Raw genomic sequence first — 22,064 nt, 5'->3', positions numbered from 1 at the left:
ATAGCCACTTCCAGTGTATTGAAATGCCTGGGCCTTGCCTCAAAGCATTGTACCTCTATTCAGATGGCGAAGAATAGAGTTCCTGTAACATTGTGGAGTACAGCTCATTTTGGGAATAAACAGTTGCTTTGACCTTGTACAGGCAAATAGCCCTGTCAGGCCTGGAATTGCAAGGCCAGGAAATCATCTGTTTAGTCAGTGCTGGTTCTAGTCATTAGTTTGTGTTTATGGCTGGGAATTGCTAACATAGTCCTGTGTGTAGGGAGCTAATGTCTGAATACTAAAAGAGACCTATTTACCAACAGCTTTATTTTTTAATTTAAAGTTAATTCAAATTGAAATGAGCCTTTTAACCCTTAATTAGGACCATGTTTCTTCTAAAAGTCAACCACATTAGTCAACTGGAGACAAAATTCACTTTGCAATTGAAAGGCTGCCTTCTTTCTTTCAACAGTAGCCACCATGGTTTACTAAGTGCATTTGTTTCCCTTTCACTATGGTAACTTTACCCATTCCCTGTATCAGCATAGTTCAAAGTCATCAATTACAACTGTGACAAAAATGTGTTATGTGCTTTGGGAATGAGGCCAAGATTCTATCTGGAAGCTCTTCCATAATGATTATTCATTGTATAGGTAGTGCTCATAATACTCCCTGTTTCATACTTTTTTCCATATTATTTTTCAGAGCTGGCCGTTTGCTGTTTTACCCCCATATGGCCCACAGTGTTTAGTTCCTGTTTGATTGTTTCCCTTTCATAAACATGAAATCAGCAGGTTCCCAAAATATTTCTAATTCAGCCACTACAAATTGGTATTATTTTGGCTTCCTTCTATTATCTTACTCATATTTTTAGTATTTCTCAATAGAAAATTAACATTTGGCAAAGGTCTCATCTAATTTGTTTCACTGTGGCCCATTCTGGGTGTTTTTTAAAATAAGTTTTGGCGTTTGCTCAATAATGCACAAGCATACCGTCACTAACTCCGCACTTAGACTTGAAGAGCTGAAGACTAGATTAGCAAGAAAAGGGCAAATAAAACCTAACTGCAGACTGGGCAGGGTGGCTCACGCCTATAATCCCCGCAGTTTGGGAGGTTGTGGCGGGCAGATCACCTAAGGTCAGGAGTTTGAGACCAGCCTGACCAGTATGGTGAAACCCCATCTTTACTAAAAATACAAAAATTAGTCGGTGTGGTGGCATGCGACTGTAGTCCCAGCTACCTGGGAGGCTGAGATAGGAGAACTGCTTGAACCAAGGAGGCAGAGGTTGCAGTGAGCCAAGATTGCACCACTAAACTGCAGCCTGAGTTACAGAGCAGAGCAAGACTCCGTCTCAAAAAGAAAAAAAGAAAACAAACACCTCACTGCAGACTAACAGAAGGAACATGTGCTCTCTTTGCAGTCGTCTTTTTAATACTGTGTTAATTTTTCTTGTCATTAAAAGAGAAAATATATTCTCTTATATTTTTAAAATTAGAAATAATTAATTTTGATTGATGTTATCAAATTGATTTGTATATGTATTCATTCCATAAAATTTCCAAACTTCTAAATATTCTGCATAATGTAAAATGTGAAAAAGGGATGACTATCATAACATATTGTTTTATTAAGTTATTGGTTATGATGAAAGTATAACAAGGAATTATTTGTTTGGCAGTCAATGTATCATTCAGTCCATTTGACTATAAAATCAATGTGCCCTTTGAATATACAGTACTCTAGTAGAGGAAAGCACTGCAAATTCCGTCATTTCTTTTTCAAATATATTTGTTCTAAGCCAGGAAAGATTTCATTTCCTTGTCCTGTTGCCATATGGCATTTTATAATTTAAATGGCTAATTTTAATCTTTAAAGCAGTGATGAACAAGAAGATAATTTGTTCTTTTATCTCCACTTAGAAAGTGTTACTAATCCTACAAATTTGGGCGTACAGAGGATTAACATTTTAAAGTGTCTAAGCTAAGAAGAGTCTTTGGAGACAACTTAGTCAACGTCTGTCATTTTTTAAATGAGGAAATTAACCTCCTGATAATTCAACTGGTTGCAAATTATTCACTCACTTTAAAAATTCATCTCATCCACTGCTAGGTGCTGGACGGTGTGCTAGATATAGGGTGTACAAACAGAATAGAAAATAACTCCCGTCTCTGTGTGGCTCAGGGTCTAATCTGGGAATACATAATTACTTAGAGTAGAACCTTAGAGTTATGTATAGAAGAGGAAGTCACTGTCTCAAATACCTCATCAAAGTTTGAAGATACCTGATCAGTAAATCTAAGCCAACACCTATTTAGTAGGAAAAGCTAGATCAAAACATGCGTTTCCCGCTTCCTAGTCCAGTGCTTTTCCTCTAACACGCTGAAGACAACTTGAAGTATTGGGATAAAAAGAAGAAACTGCAGAAAATTTCTCAGTGAAGATAACATATAAATGACATATAAAAATGTATCTTGCAACTCCAGTTCTCAAGTGAGAAGATCCATTTATAAAATAGCCGTGATATGAAACTGATCTCCTTTTTAAAAGCTGGAATTTTGACTTTTATTGCTGTAAGACTGGACACAATAAATGGTAATTTTCATTTCTTTGGGCTGCTATATCAAAATGCCATAAGCTGGTTGATTTATAAACAATGGAAATTTCTTTCTCCCAGTTCGGAAGTCTGGGACGTCCAAGATCAAGGGGCCAGCATATTCAGTGTCTGGTGAAGACTCATTTCCGGGTTCATAGATGGTACCTGCTAGCTATGTCCTCAGATGATAGAAGGGACAAGGCAGCTCTCTGGGACCTTTTTTATAAGGGCACAAATCTCATTCATGAGGACTCTGCCTTCGTGCTCTAAACCTCTCCAAGATCCCACCTCCTAAAACCAACATATTGGTCATTGGAATTCAACGTATATATTTTAGGGAAACACAATCACTTACATCACAGCAAGTGTCTAGATCATTTTAGGAAATCGATACATATTTGATAAAAGTGAAGGAATGCATTGGAACATTATGTAAACAAAGACAATTCATAGCAAATCCGTGATGATGTCTAGTGAGGCTTCAGAAGGTGCTGCCTTCCATTTTAATTGTTATTAACTTAGATTCATGGATCATCTTACTTGAATATATCAGTATAATATTAAAGATAAGAGTTCCTGCCACAATTAACTAGTTTAAAAATCTTCTTCCAAAACGGGAGAAAGCATGTCTGGGACCCCATAAAAAGGTGACAAGGTGCTTCCACTTGAAAGATTTTTAAACTATTCAATCACTCTTTGGTTTTGCTATCCTGGGGTTAAGATCTCTGAATAATTTCTCCCAGTGTTTGACTGACAAGAACATTTACTACTGGATTACCTGAGGGAAGACGTAAATCAGAATTGTGTCATTTTGGCAGCAGCTTTTTGATATGTGTGTATCTGCCTTAGTTAAGTATTGATTTAATAGCTGGTCTCCACTACAGACAACCTTGATTATATAGCTGGGGCTTTTGATTTTAAAATTTGTCTCTGTATAAATCTTTTGTCCACCCTTCTTGTCTAATCTCCATTTTCTTTGGTATTCTCTGTAAGTTGACTGGGACTTATTTTCATTAACAAAAGGAAAGAAAGCACATTAATATATCTACTTTTTATTTCCTACTTTTATTCTCTTATATGTGCAGCCTCATTCAGCCTATAAAAATGCTTAAATGAGAGAAATATGTAGATTGTTACTCACTAGTTTTACACTCAAGGAAGGAAAGGAGATGTTTTCAATATACAATCGTTGCCTTTGCTACTATAAGCAAAGATAACACACACACACACACACACAAAAATATGGATGCTCCTTAAAGTCTCTAATACTGTCAGGAGGATTTTTTGAAGCATAAAGAAGGCATGACAGACAGGTAATGAGCACAAGTTGATTTATAGCAAGGGAGAGAGATTACTTATTGATGAGATAAATTTAAAAATGGGCTTGTTATAGAAACATACATTTATAGAGATTGTTTCTTTATAAAATAATAATTTTATGCATTCTCCAGTCATATTCTCAAATTCGTTGCACAGTTTTGGTGGAGAATTGAGATACTACTGGAACAGAAAATGGAAAATTTACTTATATGCCTCCCAAATACCGCATGTCATGTTGTCCTATTCATGAAATTGAAAAATCCCTGCTGCCTTTCCAACTAAAAGGACACTTACTCATCTTCCCATACCAATGTTAGACATCAAAGAGATAGCAAAATAGAGAAAGGCTGGGTGCAGTGGCCCAAGCCTGTAATCGCAGCATTTTGGGAAGCTGAAGGGGGAGAAACACTTAAGGCCGGGAGTTCAATACTAGCCTGGCTAATATAGTGAGACCTCATCTCTACAAAAAGTTTTTAAAATTAGCCAAGCATGGTAGCATGCACCTGTTGTCCCAGCTACTTGGGAGGCTGAGGTAGGAGGATTGCTTAAGCCCAGGAGGTGGAGGCTGTAGCGAGCTGTTATCATGCCTCTGTACTCCAACCTGGACAGTCGGGTGAGAAGAGAAGACCCTGGCTCAAAAAAAAAAAAAAAAAAAGCCTAAATCGTAGAGAAAGACATGTACAAGAGAGCATTAGCCTTTCTGAGATGTTTTCTCACTTGGAATAGATGACAAACTCTTGCATTTTTTAATTAAATAAAAATTTAAATGACTATTTTTCAATCTCAAATCAACAGTTTAGAATTGGTAGAAAAATAATTGGTGTTTTAAGGAGGTAATTTGCTTTCAATGATTGGTTTTTATGAAATTAAAAGAAAAATACCTTCCCTGTTCAAACTATACCATTGAATTTCTTTGTTATCTTGGGCATGCTGTCCTTTCCATTGGTGCTTCAATTGTACAGTCTATAAAACACACAGACTGATACCTACACTGATAATTTCAATAGAACTGTGATTTAATTGAGATGGTATATATAAAAGTCCTACAGAAGAAGTAAGACATCTACAAAAGTTAAAATGTTATTATAGAATCTAGCATTTTACTCGTGCACATAGTTGGCATTAAATGACTATACATATGTGGTTAAAGCCTATCAGCTAGTTATCAGGTGTCAGATGATGCAATGTCTGTCCCTAAACTCTGTGTCACTTAACTTTCTGGACTTCAGTGACCTCAGATGTAAAACACACATACTGGTCAATGTGATTTCTGAGGAGTTTTTAGTTTCATTGGGCTATTATTCTATATAATTCGTACATCTCAACTGAATTTTCTATTTATCTATGTCACTCAGGGATGTCGTCTGCTACAAGTAAGAGAAACCTAGGCCACAGTGACTTAAACAAACAGGGTATTATCTTTCTGATATTATAAGAAATCTTGAGATTAGTGGTTCCTGGATCAAGTACAGAAAACACATCATGCTGATTTTCTTGGCCTTTCACTCATGATCACATGTAAGCTGCTGCAATTCCAGCCGTAATGTCCATGATGAAGGCTGGAAGAACTTGGCTTCAGTTGCATTTGTACCATCTTGTTAGAAAACACAAAGGTATCACAAATATTTTAATCAGACTTCTGTGTACATTTCTTTGCCCACCTTTTTGGCTATAACGTTGGCCATTCATCCCTAGCTGCACTGGTCTAAGGAAGAAAGGATTTGGATGGCTTCAACTCTGAGCAAAATCAAGATTCTGCTGGCAAGAAGAAAGCAGAGTTTGGATATTGAGTACCAACACTACTTTTCATATAATTCTGTATAATAGTCTGTCTTTTCATGTTGATTTATTTGTATATTGAATTATGCTTCATACTGGCCATTTCTAGTATCTATGTATGATCTTTCTCAAATGGCGCTCCTTCTGTGGAGTCTCTTCCAACCACCAATCACAATGGAGTGATTGCTCAGCATGATTTGTATTAAATGCCTGCTGCCCACTTTCTATTGCAAGGCCCTTTGGGTATGGGCAGAATTAGGGACATTTTTGCCTTTGGGGGTATCAAACAGCCCAAACAAGAATAGATGTTTGACAAATATTGATTAAGCTGTATGTATGTGTGCCTACCTATCTTTTACTGTTATTATCTCAGGGTTATTATCTAGTCATAATTGGATAAAGTCTGGTGACTAGTTTGAGAGGCATTCTTAACTTGTAGGTTTATTAACTGTAGCTACCTTCAAGATACTATCAGTAATCCTGATAATTTGTGCAGTACCTAGGAAGTGATTATGTGACTGTCTTTTCAACTATCATATAGTATAGCCATCTATAATAGTAACAAAAAGTGACTGAGTGTTTACTGAATACCTGTATGCCAAATGTTGTAAAAACCATAAAAGTCACACACACAAAAAAAACACACAGATAAACTTACAAGCAAACAAAATAACAAAGTACTTCAGAGCACAGCAGTTTAATCCTTTAAAGACTCAGCAATGCCCTCTTAGAAGTTTAATGGCATTCAATGATGAGCTAAATAGAAAACAGAATTTAAGTGCATAGTTTGTTTACAAATATCTGCAGTGCAGATAGTATACGCATTGCATATCATTTATATCATTTCCCCCTGAGGCAATATGATATGAGATATGAGTGGAAGTTTGTAACCAGTGCTTAAGGACAATATTTAAAAAATTATAATCCTGGCCAGGTGTGGTGGCTCACACCTGTAATCCCAGGACTTTGGGAGGCTGAGGCAGGTGAATCACGAGGTCAGGAGTTCGAGACCAGCCTGACCAATATGGAAACTCTGTCTCTACTAAAATACAAAAATTAGCCAGGCATGGTGGCACATGCGTGTAATCCCAGCTACTCGGGAGGCTAAGGCAGGAGAATAGCTTGAACCCGGAAGGCGGAGATTGCAGTGAGCCGAGATTGTGCCACTGCACTAAGCCTGGATGACAGAGTGAGACTCTGTCTCAAAAAAAAAAAAAAGAAAGAAAGAAAAAGAAAGAAAAAGAAAAATTATAATCATTAGGGCAGTAGAATTGACTATATGGCTACATGGAATGGATCTCAATGTGACACCAAAAGTTGTTCAATATATTGGAAATTGGTCCTAGATCAGCCACTCTTAGTAGGAACTAGAAAACTGTAAGACTAGATTAATGATTGCTATCATTTTAAGTTATTTCAGTAGTTTATTTTGGCAGGGTATTTCCTTTGTCTTATTTTAAGAAACTTTCAGTAAGAAGATATTCTACAATGGATATGTTGTGTTTCTTTTCAGAAACGTATTTAGTGATTATAAATATTGATTTGTCCACACGGGTTTTACTTTAATGCAAATAATCTCCTCTTCACAATATGAACTTAGTGTAAGAAAATTCGAGAATGTAATGACCATCTGTAGGGCCTATTCTATATATAATTCTGTAAATCTTCAAGTCTCTATAAGTTCTATAAATCATCAAGTCCAAATGTGGCACCGAAATTGAGCTTTAGAAGTTTGAGAAGATAATTGACTTCCAAGGATGATCTTGGATCTAAAATTTAGATCCCAAATTCCTTCTCAAATGAATGATTAGAGACTTCTTGTTGGAATTTTCACTATGATTTTAGTTCTCAATGTAATTATGAAAATGAATCAAAGAAATAATGCAGCATTTTGAATTTTCTGTCAGACAAAATGAAAATAATATAGTAGAGGCAGATTAGGCATATCTCTGTAAAACAGTAAATAGATGCTGAACACTAAATTATAAGCTGAAATCAGTGTTCGATAACCAGTTCAATAGGCTTACAAAAATCATTTTATGCAGAGATGTGGCCAGAAATTAAAAAGATAACACAGTTATTAAAAGAGCTCTCATCTAGTAAGAGTTCATAAGTGTATTAGTTTAAATAGGAACTGTATATCCCTCTGTATTTCAGATATAGACAAAGGAATACATTTAAATTTTTATTTTAGGCCATTGCCATAAGAGGTAAGGAAAAATACTGTCAAACCAGAAATAAATATTGTAGCTCATGAAAGTTTTTTATCAAGAATCTTAAAAATATACAAGAAGCCATGATCTCTTCTTTTAGTTGCTTACACTTTGTGGGACAAAATTGTACCCACAGAGCAATTAGAAAACAAGTCAATGTTAGTATACTGCTTACTGCAGTGCAGATAGTATACGCATTGCATCATGTTTTAAAAAGGGAATTACTGCATGGTGACATGGTTTTGCTTTATTTTCTCCACAAATAGTCCAATGCCAAGTAAAACTGTGAAAACATAAGCTGGAAATTTCATCATACACTAGTGCCAAAATAATCTAAATCTTGTGTGTGTGTGTTTTTTTTTCCTTAACATTTGGTGCAAATTCAATCATATATGCAGAAAAACTACAGTAGGCCCTATCATTTGTTTCTGTAAATTCTTGGAGGAAAAAACTTGATTTTTATTTATAATAAATTCATATTCGAACTTACTTAAATCTGTTTTACATATTTTCAAAAAAAATTATCACAGACTTTTAAAAGAGAGTCGTTTTGTTTGTAGCTTGCCGACCAGGTTTCTACAAGGCGTTGGATGGTAATATGAAGTGTGCTAAGTGCCCACCTCACAGTTCTACTCAGGAAGATGGTTCAATGAACTGCAGGTGTGAGAATAATTACTTCCGGGCAGACAAAGACCCTCCATCCATGGCTTGTACCCGTGAGTAGTTTTGCTGCAACCCATGCCTCCATGTTTGTTTTGTTTGTTTCGTTTTCTTCTTGTTACTGTGCTGTTTGTTTTTGTTTTAAAGCATTTGGCCCATTTCCTTCTGTTGCCCGTGTGCAAATTGAAAGCTTTCTCTGCTTCACTCTCCATGCTTGGCTCACCACAAATGCAACATTTATCATACAAAATGAATTATATTTTAAAGCACTTCCTGCAACACAACCCCCAGAAAGAGAGAACATTTTCTGTGTCTTGTTTAGATCCTGCATTACATATGACAGGATAGGGGAGGTTATAGACAGGGATTTATGTTTTTACATTTCTATTCCCTCTTGCTGTATGTTGGTCATAGGTCATAGGGAAAAAGACTAAGATTTATAAAACTAATACTAAAGTTTTTGTAACTATTCACAAGGGTTTTGAACATAGTGGTGAGTTATTTTGTTAGACTTTGTGAATGTATCCTTACCCTTGAGTCAAAACTTCCCTATTCACAGCTTGGGGAAGACAGTGTTCTTGAATCCATGTGTCTATAATCTCATGGATCCTCTAAGGATGAACTGAAAGTTGATAATAAAGAAAGGATAGTTATTTACCTCTTTCAGTTCCATTGTAAATTATCTATTTCCCTTGTAGTAGAAAACAGAATTGAGGCTCATTAATCTTTGTTGAACTACTTTGCAGGACCTCCATCTTCACCAAGAAATGTTATCTCTAATATAAACGAGACCTCAGTTATCCTGGACTGGAGTTGGCCCCTGGACACAGGAGGCCGGAAAGATGTTACCTTCAACATCATATGTAAAAAATGTGGGTGGAATATAAAACAGTGTGAGCCATGCAGCCCAAATGTCCGCTTCCTCCCTCGACAGTTTGGACTCACCAACACCACAGTGACAGTGACAGACCTCCTGGCACATACTAACTACACCTTTGAGATTGATGCCATTAATGGGGTGTCAGAGCTGAGCTCCCCACTGAGACAGTTTGCTGCGGTCAGCATCACAACTAATCAGGCTGGTGAGTAAATACTGGATGTTTCTTACTCCTATCATATCATGTCCGAGTAATGGTTTTGACAGAGTGGAAAACTGGGCGGAAAGAAAAAAAGATTTGATAGAGCCCCAAGATTTTGCCTTCTAACACATTTAAACAGTTATGGCACATTAAATAATTTAATTCTTCAAGTGAGAATAAACCATATTTGTTAGGTGATTTTTAAACTGGTTTATACCCATTGTTTCACAATTTGAAATCCTTAAATGTTTGAGGCTCTCAGATAGTAGTAGGGAGGCTCCTTAGGGGAAACATTTTTGTATTTCAGAGAACTTAGACAATGAATCTTAGCTTAAAAAAAGTTATCAGGATATGAAAAATTATAAATATCTTCAGCTTAGTTAAAATTAGATATTTTAGATATAATTATTTTGTTATTTTATACTTCTAAGAAGCTCTATGTGTTATAACTGATAGTTATAAATCTCTGCTTAGTTAATAATAAGAAAATAACCGATTTTATTTAATACATACAGCTTTACGTTAAAAAAATCAAAATGTTAAATTTAGAAAAAAGCACTATAAAAAGAGCTCTTGTTACAGAACAATTAGAATCATTAATTTAAATAATTTTCTGAAATGAATTGATAGGTGATTTCATCAACTATATTTTCCACTGACAATCTTTTCCCAATTAAACAAAAAATCCTACATTTGAAGGTTGTAGGCAAAGACTCCTTAATATGAAATGGAAAAATTAAACAAGTGTACAAACACCTCATCTTTCTTTATCTTACATCCATGATTTGTCTCTCTCTCCCTTTTTTTACTGTTAGTAAATCATTTCTTTTTAATCAAACTTTAAATTCTCTATGTACATTACTTAAGGATTTTACTTGTGGGATTTTAATTGTGAATCTCTCGAAGATATAGATAGATTATATGTTACATAGAAATAATGCCCCTTTGAGATATAACAATCATTTTTCAATATCGACAACTGATAAATGAATAATAAACAATTTTCTTTTGTAATAAAAATGTCTTATACAAAGTTAAACTGACAGGTATTTGTTGTGCTTAATTATTGCTACAAAGTGTCATTATTAGGTATACATTCCAAGATGCTCAATTCAGAGATATTGTTTTATTTTTACACACAAAAAAAACAAACATTGGAGCCAAAGCGAGAGGGAAGAGACAGACAAGATGCCACTCTGATTCTCCAGAGAACTACAGATTCTCCAGTCCTCTCCCAGGTGGGGTCACCTCTGAGCTGGTTGTCAAGATAGAGTATAAACTCGGCTTCTGCTCTGCCTTTGGCTCACATTATGGAAATCCCTGTGGTCCCTGGTGGGAATCACCCTTTGCTCTGAGAATATAAGAATGTGTCGGCCGGGCGCGGTGGCTCAAGCCTGTAATCCCAGCACTTTGGGAGGCCGCGGCGGGTGGATCACGAGGTCAGGAGATCGAGACTATCCTGGCTAACACGGTGAAACCCCGTCTCTACTAAAAATACAAAAAACTAGCCGGGCGTGGTGGCGGGCGCCTGTAGTCTCAGCTACTTGGGAGGCTGAGGCGGGAGAATGGCGTGAACCCGGGAGGCGGAGCTTGCAGTGAGCCGAGATCACGCCACTGCACTCCAGCCTGGGAGACACAGCGAGACTCCGTCTCAAAAAAAAAAAAAAAAAGAATGTGTCCTGGATGCTCTAGGCAAAAGGAAACCAGAAATGACTAAATTATCTCATCACCTAGGTCTTCTAGTAGCCAAATAATGAGCCAAAAAAACTCAGCACATTCCATCTCCATCACTTGGCTTACTCAGAAAGTTTAGTTCAACTAGCAAAGACACACAATAAGTGTCATCTACAAAAGCAAGTATGCATCAGTATGACTCTGCTGGTTGTTAACATTTTCATCTGTTTACGTACTGGTTAAATGTAGTTGTATCTATTCCTGCAGGTTATTATAGAAATGCATCTCTACTGGTTAATTTCTCAAATACACTGAGTAGCCCCCTAAGCTCAGTATGTCAGGTCCATCTCCATTATCCCCATCATTCAGCAACCAAAGGGATAAATCCTTGTGTAAGAGGGGTATCCAGAGCCTTTGACTAGCACCCATCTTTCTTGAGGGGCCGCTGTCTTCCCCATGCCGGTGGATAGATATTTTAAACACAAGCCATGGCAGAGTCCATCCATGTTCAAATATGTATCTTTCTGATTCTGAATTTCTCTTTCATTTCCACTTTGCTTCAGGTCTCATATATTGATGAAAATCTTATATTTTTATATTCCTCATGATGATAAGTAAACTTAATTTGTGGAAAATGAATGAATTTTTTTTTTTTTTTTTTTTTTTTTTTGAGACGGAGTCTCGCTCTGTAGCCCAGGCTGGAGTGCAGTGGCGTGATCTCAGCTCACTGCAAGCTCTGCCTCCCGGGTTCACGCCATTCTCCTGCCTCAGCCTCCCGAGTAGCTGGGACTACAGGCGCCTGCCACCTCGCCCGGCTAAGTTTTTGTATTTTTAGTAGAGACGGGGTTTCACTGTGTTACCCAGGATGGTCTCGATCTCCTGACCTCGTGATCCGCCCGTCTCGGCCTCCCAAAGTGCTGGGATTACAGGCTTGAGCCACCGCGCCCGGCCAAAAATGCATGAATTTTAAATGAAGTGCCCTGAATCACTACTTTAATCTTGCTCACTGAATCTGTAATTTCTCCCATTTGAAGCTAGATCCCAGACCAACCAGCATATACTTTGCTTTGCTTCAGTTAATGATATTTATACTTTGTAACTAATGATATTTAAAAGTTTGTAATGTAGGTTTATTTAACTATCTTCTATGGGGAAAAAATGAGTACTGCAATACTGTTGCTATATATTGCATGATTATGGCTTCTCATCTTCAGCGAACACAGGAATTCTTAACAAACTGTAATCATGTGGCAAATGGCTTTCTGGAGCCCTATATTTCAAGCTGATTTACTACCCTGTTTAAAATCATAACATCAATCTGTGTTATAATTATCTCTTAAGTCAAACAGAATTGTATAAAAACAAGCAAGAGCTCCTTATTTCCTATCTTATCATTCCCCCTGGCTTTCTGACAATGCATTTATCAGGAAACTAATAGTTCCAAATATATGCAGTGAATGAATCTAGGTAAATTGGCAACCAAGACCAGGCCAAGACATTAAAAAATAAATGAGGTTGATACTTTGGCCCTCCCAGTTACAAATCACTGTTTATGACAGATTCAGTAAGGGCGATATAAGTTACTTACCCTAGTCTCTTTCCCTTTAAAAAAAAATCACAAATGTGTTTGTAATGTGCACCACCAGGCATTTTATATATTTATTTCAGGATGTCTGTATCATTTTCTGCGCCTGGGGAGGTACAGGTCTTTGTTCTATCTTCGAATCTCCAGAGTAAGATACATAAGCATGATTAGAAGCAATGCCTTTTCTAAAGGGAGTGTTTCTTTGTTTTGCTTTATTTTTGTTCTTGTGAAGGTTAATGGACTTGTAGCCTTGAAAAATGAGCTCCCCACCACTGGAAGGGTATGGCTGTGACAGATATGATACCACGGTGTTTAAAATCCTCCCAGACTCTCTATACTTGACGTAGATACAAAGCGGAAGCATGAATGTGTCCTTTTTAATTTAGTTTGTGAGATCGAGTTTGTTGATTTTTCTCTTGATTACACTGTAAAAGCCTTGTGATGATCAAATGATAAGGCACCTTCTAAATTGTAGAAGATTATGTTGTAAATTCGGATATTAGTTCTCAGCTCTCAATACTTTCACGAAGTATGTCAGTGAGATAAGAAGGTAGGCCTCCATATAAAGATTTTATCTGTGAGTCCATAAGTCAAACAAGTAAAGAAAGAATTGCAGATTACAAAACAAAAATCTTCAAAGTTATAACATGACATAAATTGCTGCCTTTTGTTTTCTTTCATCGAATGAGTATATTAATCTTTTTTCTCCTGGACAAAAACAATCATTCCACTAGTGGAATATGTATATCTGTTCATTCTTAACTGCCGTTATAGAATCTGCCCTTTTCCACTATCCTATAGCATATAATGATCTCAGACTAGAATAAGGAGCACTAATAGAGAATTTATGTGGCCTTGGGGTTTTGAGGTCCACCTCTACTCTTATTTTACTACTTGGATCCTGAGAAGCTTTTTCAACATTTCATCAAGACAGCAAACTTCTGATTAAATTGACATTTCCTTCCTTTTCCAGTTTACCCTATTGGAATTCAGCATGTGTATATACAATTTCTATCATAAAATTGGATTTGTTCACATGTGTGAAAATATCACAATAGTGTACATTATGCTTATATACCTTAACACAGATTTCTCCTAGATTAATAATTTATTGTAAGTGCTTTATAATTCCCACTCCCATCTCTCTCTCTATGTAAATGTTACTTATTTCTGAACCACTGGCAGATATTATGCCCCTTTCCTCCTGAACACTTCAGTGACAATTTCTTAACAACAATAATGCTTTTACATAGTCTCAATATACTTGTTAAAATCAAGACATTAGCATTGTTCTGTACTATAATCTCATCTGACGCTATTAGTCAACTTCTGTTCATTGTTTTCCTCATATCCCAGTGGCAAAAACAAATTGATGTTCTGTTTACCTCCAGTTCCTATTTATAATAATATAGTAGCATATACTGATATAATATAGTTCCCACCCATAACAATAAGTAAATAATTTTCTGTAAATTCAAGGCAGATGCAAAAAAAAAAAAAAAAAAAAAAAGAATGGAGAAGGAAGAAGACCAACACTTATTGACAGGACTTCCCAGGTGCTGGATATGACACAGGGAATTTCAGAGTTGCCATTCCATTCAAAAATTATCAGCAAATTATGATTATTTTAAAGAGAACATGACTTCATTTTATGTAGATTTTCAATTGAAGGTGCACTAATTTGTGTAAAGGAAAAAATCTTTGAAACTGTTAGATATAATGAAGGAATTCCTATCCTCTGCTTTAGACAGAATGACCTCTATTATCTACTTAATTTGATGATCAAAGACAACCTGCTTCTTATCCTCTTAGATAAACCCTTTCCTTTCTTCTGGCTGAAAATTGCCATCCATCACATGAAGGGATTAAACTAGAAATCCAATAATTATTTTTATTTTTAATTTATTTTTTGGCATTCTGGGACTACAATTCAAAACGTTGTCTAGTATAATGTTAATCAATTAATTAGTTTTGACCTTTAAGACCACCTGTGCACTCACTTACTATCAAAAACGTTTAGAGGTTTTCTCAGTCATGGTTTTATGGCCTTTTATTTCACAGAATAAAGCAATAGTATCCATTGGTTAAAGAAAGTAGATATATTTAATAAATGTTAAATAAAAAATACATACTTTAAAAAATGAACCCTAAAATATTAGAGCCCTTTGACTAAATTTAGAATCCACGCTAGACCAGGTGCGGTGGCTCATGTCTGTAATTCCAGCACTTTGGGAGGCCGAGGCAGGCAGATCACTTGAGGTCAGGGATTCAAGACCAGCCTGGTCAACATGCTGAAACCCTGTCTCTACAAAAATTAGCCAGGCATGATGCCAGGTGCCTGTAATTCCAGCTACTCGGGAGACTGAGTTGGGAGAATTGCTTGAACCCAGGAGGCGTAGGTTGTAGTGAGCTGAGATCGCGCCATTGTACTCCAGCCTGGGCAAGAGAGCGAGAGTCTGTCTCAAAGAGAAGGGGAAGGGGAAGGGGAAGGGGAAGGGGAAGGGGAAGGGGAAGGGGAGAGGAGAGGAGAGGAGAAGAAGGAAAGAAAGAAAGAATCCACTGCATTTATTTTGCATTTGATAAAGTAAATATTTCTAAGTTTTCTGTAGGTTTCATTCTGGAATATGTTTCCTCTAGCCACGTTATTTTTCTTTTGGGACTTAGTGTATGTAGATATGACAAAGAAATAACTCATGTTAAAGACATCAGTCAGGCTTCAGCATTTCTGCAGAAGCAAACATTTTAAAATAAAGGTAGAATAAGTGCTTAACTGAATCTGCCATTAAACTATGGCCACCTATGGTATAGTCCCTATAGAACTGTATGTTGCCGTGTAATTATACTCCTTGGAAATGAATTAAACACCAGAACACCAGAAGGATCTACATGAATTCTTTCAGAACACGAAGGTTGACATTTTTCAGCACCAATGTAGTGAATCAGAAACTTTAAACATAATGAAAATCACCTAACAAAATAGTGAACATCATACGACTTTAGTAATGTTCTATGATGCATCCTTCTCTTTGTTTCATTGTATGATTAATGAAACCTAAAAATTGAAGTCTAAACATTTTGTTTATTTCAACAAACAAATGAGGTCTGAATTTGGCCCTGAGATTATAAGTGGTTGTATATATATATATATATATATATATATATATATATATATACACACACATTATGATTTCACAGTACATCAATTTAGCTTCTTCCTGTTTTGAAATCGAGGCAGATACCTGTGCATCTGGGAATATCACTCTGCAGTGACGTGTCATAGTGTGGCCGAAGCCTTCCGTGTCATTTAACACATTAATGATGACTTTCAGTCATCACACCCTGGTATGAAGTCACAGTACATATCTGTAGAGTGAGCAATAAGCTGTACAAAAACAAAAACCATATACTGTCCTGACAGTTATTCAAAACCCTTATATGAGCTTAGAGGCCATAACAAAATGGAACATGAGCTAAGGAAGGCTGTTGGAGAGCTTCATGAATCTAAACTGAATTTTCATCCCGTCTTCATTCTGATGTTATATATGACTCGAATTAATGGAGAAGACATGTACCTGGAAGGGTTTGATTACACCTTTCATTCAAGAGTTCTCACTGGAAAAAGAATATTAATAACCAGTTAGAGGAGTAAATATAGTGTTAACTAAAGCACATGGAAATTAAGAAAGAATTAGCCTTTTGATGCTAACTTGTTGTATGTTAACTATATTCCCCCAAGAGCAAAAAATATTTAATTCACAGAAAGTTTTCTCATCCTTATTTTCCAAGGAGAACATTTTTAGTCTCATATCACAATAAAATCATATTTTATACTTTAAACATGTTCTACCTCCCTAAAGTTAACTGAAATAGAGCCCTTAGGATATACTAGCGTTGCATGTGAGTAAATGAGAAATTTAATAAATGCAAGTATTTAGAAAGAAAAAAAAAGTGTTGTTTCCAAAAGCAGATATATTACTACCACTGGCAAAACTCTTTCATAATAAATTCTTAATTATATTTCAGTATCTCCCAAAGTATTAGCTTAGTGTTAATAACCATTATGTAGCCCAGTATTCTGACTTTATAATCCTATCACTATAGTACCAGTGTTCAGATAGAAAAACAAACATACATCCCTTTCTTAAGTGACTTTATAGATATCGGTCAGGAAATCATTGCAATAAGTATCCAAATTACAAAGACTGTGACTATGAGGTGTGGCACCCCCATAAGCAGGGGCCCTGACATTCGATATCATTCGCACCAAGTAAAGGAATGCAAAGGCCAAAAAGGTGAGAAGTTCATATTTTCTGCTCCTTTATTATTATTATTGTTATTATTATTAATTACTGACCTAACTCCTCTTGACATGATTAGCACTGCACTCAAGTCCTTTATGTAATTATCTTATTCAATCCTACAACAATTTTATATGGCTATAAGTGAATAAGTGACTTGTCCATGACCACACAACTCCAGAGCCCCTCTCTATATATTCTTCTTCCTATGGGTTGCAAACGAGAGGCTTTGCGCAAAATCTAAGTAAGACTGAAGAAAGAAATATATAAAGATGGTTATTATATTATAGTGAAATCTGGAATGCCTGGTACACAGGTGGTGTGATTTCTTCTTTGAAATCAAAATGTCACATGATGGTATTTACTATTAATCAATGCTAATTTAAAAGCACTTATCTTGACAATTCATCATCCAGAAATAACCTCTTACTCCTTTACATTTTCATTTCAATTGGAAAAAAAATAATTATAACAAACTACCAGAAAAAAAAAAAAATCTGTCTCTGGTCACAAGTTTTTCCCAAGAAATAGCTTTAAAGGCAAGGCCATGTGCCTGAGTAGGGAGAGGTCTGGAATGGGTGTCAAAAGAAGTAAGTATTTGCCAGGCGCGGTGGTTCACGCCTGTAATCCCAGCACTTTGGGAGGCCGAGGCAGGCGGATCACAAGGTCAGGAGATCGAGACCACGGTGAAACCCCGTCTCTACTAAAAATACAAAAAATTAGCCGGGCGCGGTTGTGGGCGCCTGTAGTCCCGGCTACTCGGGAGGCTGAGGCAGGAGAATGGCGGGAACCCGGGAGGCGGAGCTTGCAGTGAGCAGAGATCGCGCCACTGCACTCCAGCCTGGGCGACAGAGTGAGACTCCGTCTCAAAAAAAAAAAAAAAAAAAAAAAAAAAAAAAAAAAAAAAAGAAGTAAATATTCATCTATGATCCCTCTCTGATTGGGCCTCAGAGTAGGTCAGAGCTATCCCTTTATCTTTCTGTGAAATTTAACATTCGGACTAGACCATTTCTAAGTTTCCTTCCAGTTATATATTCTAGGAAACTAAGTTAATGCACATTGTATCATGTACTTATGAAAAAGTAATCCACTGTTTATTTATAATGAAGCAAATACGCCTTGGAAAAAAAAGGTATTTGAAAAACAAAGTGGGCAGGGCATGGTGGCTCACGCCTGTAATCCCAGCACTTTGGGAGGCTGAGGCGGGAGGATCACGAGGTCAGGAGATCAAGACCATCCTGGCTAACATGGTGAAACGCCATCTCTACTAAAAATACAAAAAATTAGCTGTGCAAGGTGGCAGGCACCTGTAGTCCCAGCTACTCGGGAGGCCGAGGCAGGAGAATGGTGTGAACCCGGGAGGTGGAGCTTGCAGTGAGCAGAGATCACGTCACTGTACTCCAGCCTGGGCAACAGAGCGAGACTCCGCCTCAAAGGAAAAAAAAAAAGAAAAAGAAAAAAAGAAAAACAAAGTGGAATAGGACAGTAGCAAAAGCCCAGTTGTAAATTCAGGTACTGTCACTTAATAACGAAGTGACTATTTTTTGTATTTTTAAATTTGGTATATTTATGCATTCATTCCCAATTTTGTTTAGAAATGAATTTAAGGGAGCTACTGGACTAAACTTACTAGCATCTTTGTATCCTTTTAGATTACTGCTACAATATGTCCTACACATAGATTGTTGTGAGAATTACATAAAATGAGAGAACATTTGTGACTGGGAAAGTGCTTGAATAAGTTGTGCCCTGTCTCCAAAATAATCATGCAGATTTTCCTGTGTCTTGGGAAAATAGAAACTCTTTTCTTTAATTAAAAATATGAATAAATATTAAGATATGTAAGATCAAAATTCTGATACATTCTTTTGGTGTGATTGGCTTAGAGTCCAAGTTTTTTTCAAAATTGTAATTCATATCTGTAATGTATGACAACCCTCAATATAATAAGTCATTCCCGCATTGTTCGTTGCACATACACACATGTGTATATACAATGTAGGTATATCCATTGATTTTGTGCCATCACTGAGGTGCCCTCCATAGGATGTAATGGAAATGACTGATTGAAAGTTATACATGTTGGCCTATATGTCTCAGTTGGGCTAAAACAAGAACCAAAGGCACACATAAAATAAGAAATTGTTAAGACTAATAAAAGTACAATCAACACTTTGAGAGGCCGAGGCGGGCGGATCAGGTGGTCAGGAGATCGAAACCATCATGGTAAACATGGTGAAACCCTGTCACTACTGAAAATACAAAAATTAGCTGGGTGTGGTCGCTGATTGTGCATCTGTAATCCCAGCTACTCGAAAGACTGAGGCAGGAGAATAACTTGAACCCGGGAGGTGGAGGTTACAGTGGGCCGAGACTGCACCACTGCACTCCAGCCTGGTGAAAGAGCGAGAAACCGTCAAAAAAAAAAAAAAAAAAAAAAAAAAAACCGACAATCAAGCAAAGGATATTGGCAAAGATTAAAGAAAATAGACGGTGATATGGGAATAAACCAGGTGACAACAAATGTTCTAATAATCATTCTGGATAGAGAGTTAGAATAATACACTTTACCAAGGCCCAGGTTGTGACAGGAGAAAAAGATTTTACAACCACTTAGGAAATGCTCACTTTTTAATTTTTAATCACTAGAAGGTTAGTTGTTGGCTTTTTCTACAAGTTTATTTTAATAGATTTACTGTAATTCCAAGATGAGAATGTCAGATGACCCCAAAATTAATTGTGCATACCACAAATATTTTAAAGAAAGAAAATCGTTGCATCTTTACTTTTATTTGTTTACTTTATCATGCTATTTGAATGTATTTTGTGGGCAAAGTTTGTCTTTGTCCATCGAACGAGGGCAATTGGGTATATATCCTCTAAAATGAAGTACCTGTTATGGATATTTACGCAGATTTTCAACATATCAAAAAATAACATTCTCTATTTCTATGTCACTTAGTAAAGCTTGTTTTATTTCTCTTCTGTTGAAATGATTTCAAAAGGTTTTTCAAAGTTGATATCTGGGATACATTGCCTACTGTTGCATTAAATCCCAGTTAAAATAAAACAACTAGACTAAGAACATAGCATACTTTTCTCTTGATTTGAACTGATATAGTGAAAAACTTTAGTTTAATTTGACATTTTTATATCTGAAATGTTTGAAAAAAAATCCCATCCGTCTTCTCTGAGGTATGTTTCCATTCTAAGCTGCTTTTACAAATTCTTATTATTGCAGACGTAAGTTAGATGTCCCTATTAAAATGCTAATATAAAACTGCTAGATAAAGAACTAGGTTTTACAACTATTCATATGTGTATGTGTTTGTATTTTTATATTCATGTGCGTGTGTATACATGTACATGTATAAATTAAGAATATAAAGAGCTAGAAAGAATAAAATTCTAGAAAGTATATGAAGTCTAACAGATATGAAACAAGGAAGACTTTTTTACTAAAATACTTGAACAGGACAGTCTTTTTCTTAACCATCTCATCTGTTAAGTAACGATTATAGCTACATTGAGATATTGTGAACTCAAGAAAAAAAGCATATGTAAGTACCTTGTGTGGTGCTGGCTGCTTATTAAGTGATCAATACTTGGTAGTTAATATCTTTGATAAACATTTGGAACATTTAGCAGTAAATGCGTTCTAAAAAAGAAAAAAAAAAAACCATTGATAACTCCAGGTTTTCTTTGGCAATAAATAACACACTCAATTAATTGGCTTTTTCTGTTCCCTGAGAATTGACTAAGCCCTTAGTATGAGCCAGTTACTATACTGGATCTACTGGGATAAAATGATGATTAAGATGTGGTCACTACTTTTAAGGAGCTCTCAGTTTAGGACATCTTAAAAGGTTTCATCAACACAGCATGAAATTGATTGGTTTGGCCAGGAAAAGACAGGCAAAGCCAGCTGCCAAGAGAATTCAAAAAGCATCAACAGCTCAATGAAGCCCCCAATGAAACAGATTGGTCTGGAATTCACAGATTATATGAAATTATGTGGAATAGCTTTATCTTCTTTTTTTCATTACTAAAGCAAAGGAAGAAAAGAAAAACCTACCTATTACACATGATGCTAGAAAACTCACAAACTGTCCCAAAGTTTTTCACTAGAGAGAAGGAAAGTAAATGAAATGCTTTAAGTTATGTACAAATTCGATGATAATTGAATGCACATTTTAATGATCTCTCAGTTGCATGTATCTGGCTTATAAAAACACATAGAATATGTGAACTTGTAATAATGGGACAAGAACAAATGTTTAAAGTTTTGCAGTAAAACTCTCCATGTTAGTCTGACTTATTCGTCTATCTGTTCATTTACTTACCTATTTGTTTAAGCTTATTGTTATTAGTTTGGAATTAAATACTCTAGTTAAGTAGACAGTTACCACATAAAGTATATGAAACTAGAATGCTTTAAAATATAATCAACATGAATTAGTATGAAAGTAGCTCCTCATTTCAGATAAAGAAAATGTCAGAAGTTTAGAAATGATCAGAATAATCATTGTAATTATGAATTATAACTGTTTTGAAGATACATGGCCATAATTTGGCACTGATAACATAATAGTAAGTCAGTTTTTACTAGTTTGCTAATATTTGTTAAGACATACACATTTACAGATATTGCCTATTTGTGAAAGTTAAAAGATATTGCTTTCTCTGTATGAAAAGTAAAAGTGATTAAAGTGAGTTTCAAAAAAGATATAAAGGAAAAATCCACTATTTTATCTATGTTAATCTACATGCACACTTTGTTGAGAAGTAAGAATTTAGCTGTCTTCTTGGGTAGTACTCATGGAGATTTTATAATTTATGTACATTTCACATGTAATACTGGTATTTACACACTACTGT

At 35.9% G+C, this 22,064-nt stretch overlaps 1 protein-coding gene across 4 annotated transcripts in view; it reads left to right on the top strand.

The window, feature by feature from the left end:
- The window catches only part of LOC105477414 (EPH receptor A3), a 357,860-nt gene that overhangs the window by 223,760 nt on the left and 112,036 nt on the right, over positions 1-22,064 (top strand). For all 4 annotated transcript variants that reach the window (XM_071092556.1, XM_071092557.1, XM_071092555.1 and 1 more), the window contains exons 4-5: positions 8,451-8,606; positions 9,297-9,632. In XM_071092556.1, coding sequence (XP_070948657.1) covers positions 8,451-8,606; positions 9,297-9,632 — 492 coding nt within the window. The remainder of the gene's footprint in view (positions 1-8,450; positions 8,607-9,296; positions 9,633-22,064) is intronic.

This window comes from Macaca nemestrina, chromosome 2 (assembly GCF_043159975.1).
Source record: "Macaca nemestrina isolate mMacNem1 chromosome 2, mMacNem.hap1, whole genome shotgun sequence".
Taxonomy (NCBI): Eukaryota; Metazoa; Chordata; class Mammalia; order Primates; family Cercopithecidae; genus Macaca; species Macaca nemestrina.
This window is presented reverse-complemented; position numbering and strand designations above follow the sequence as displayed.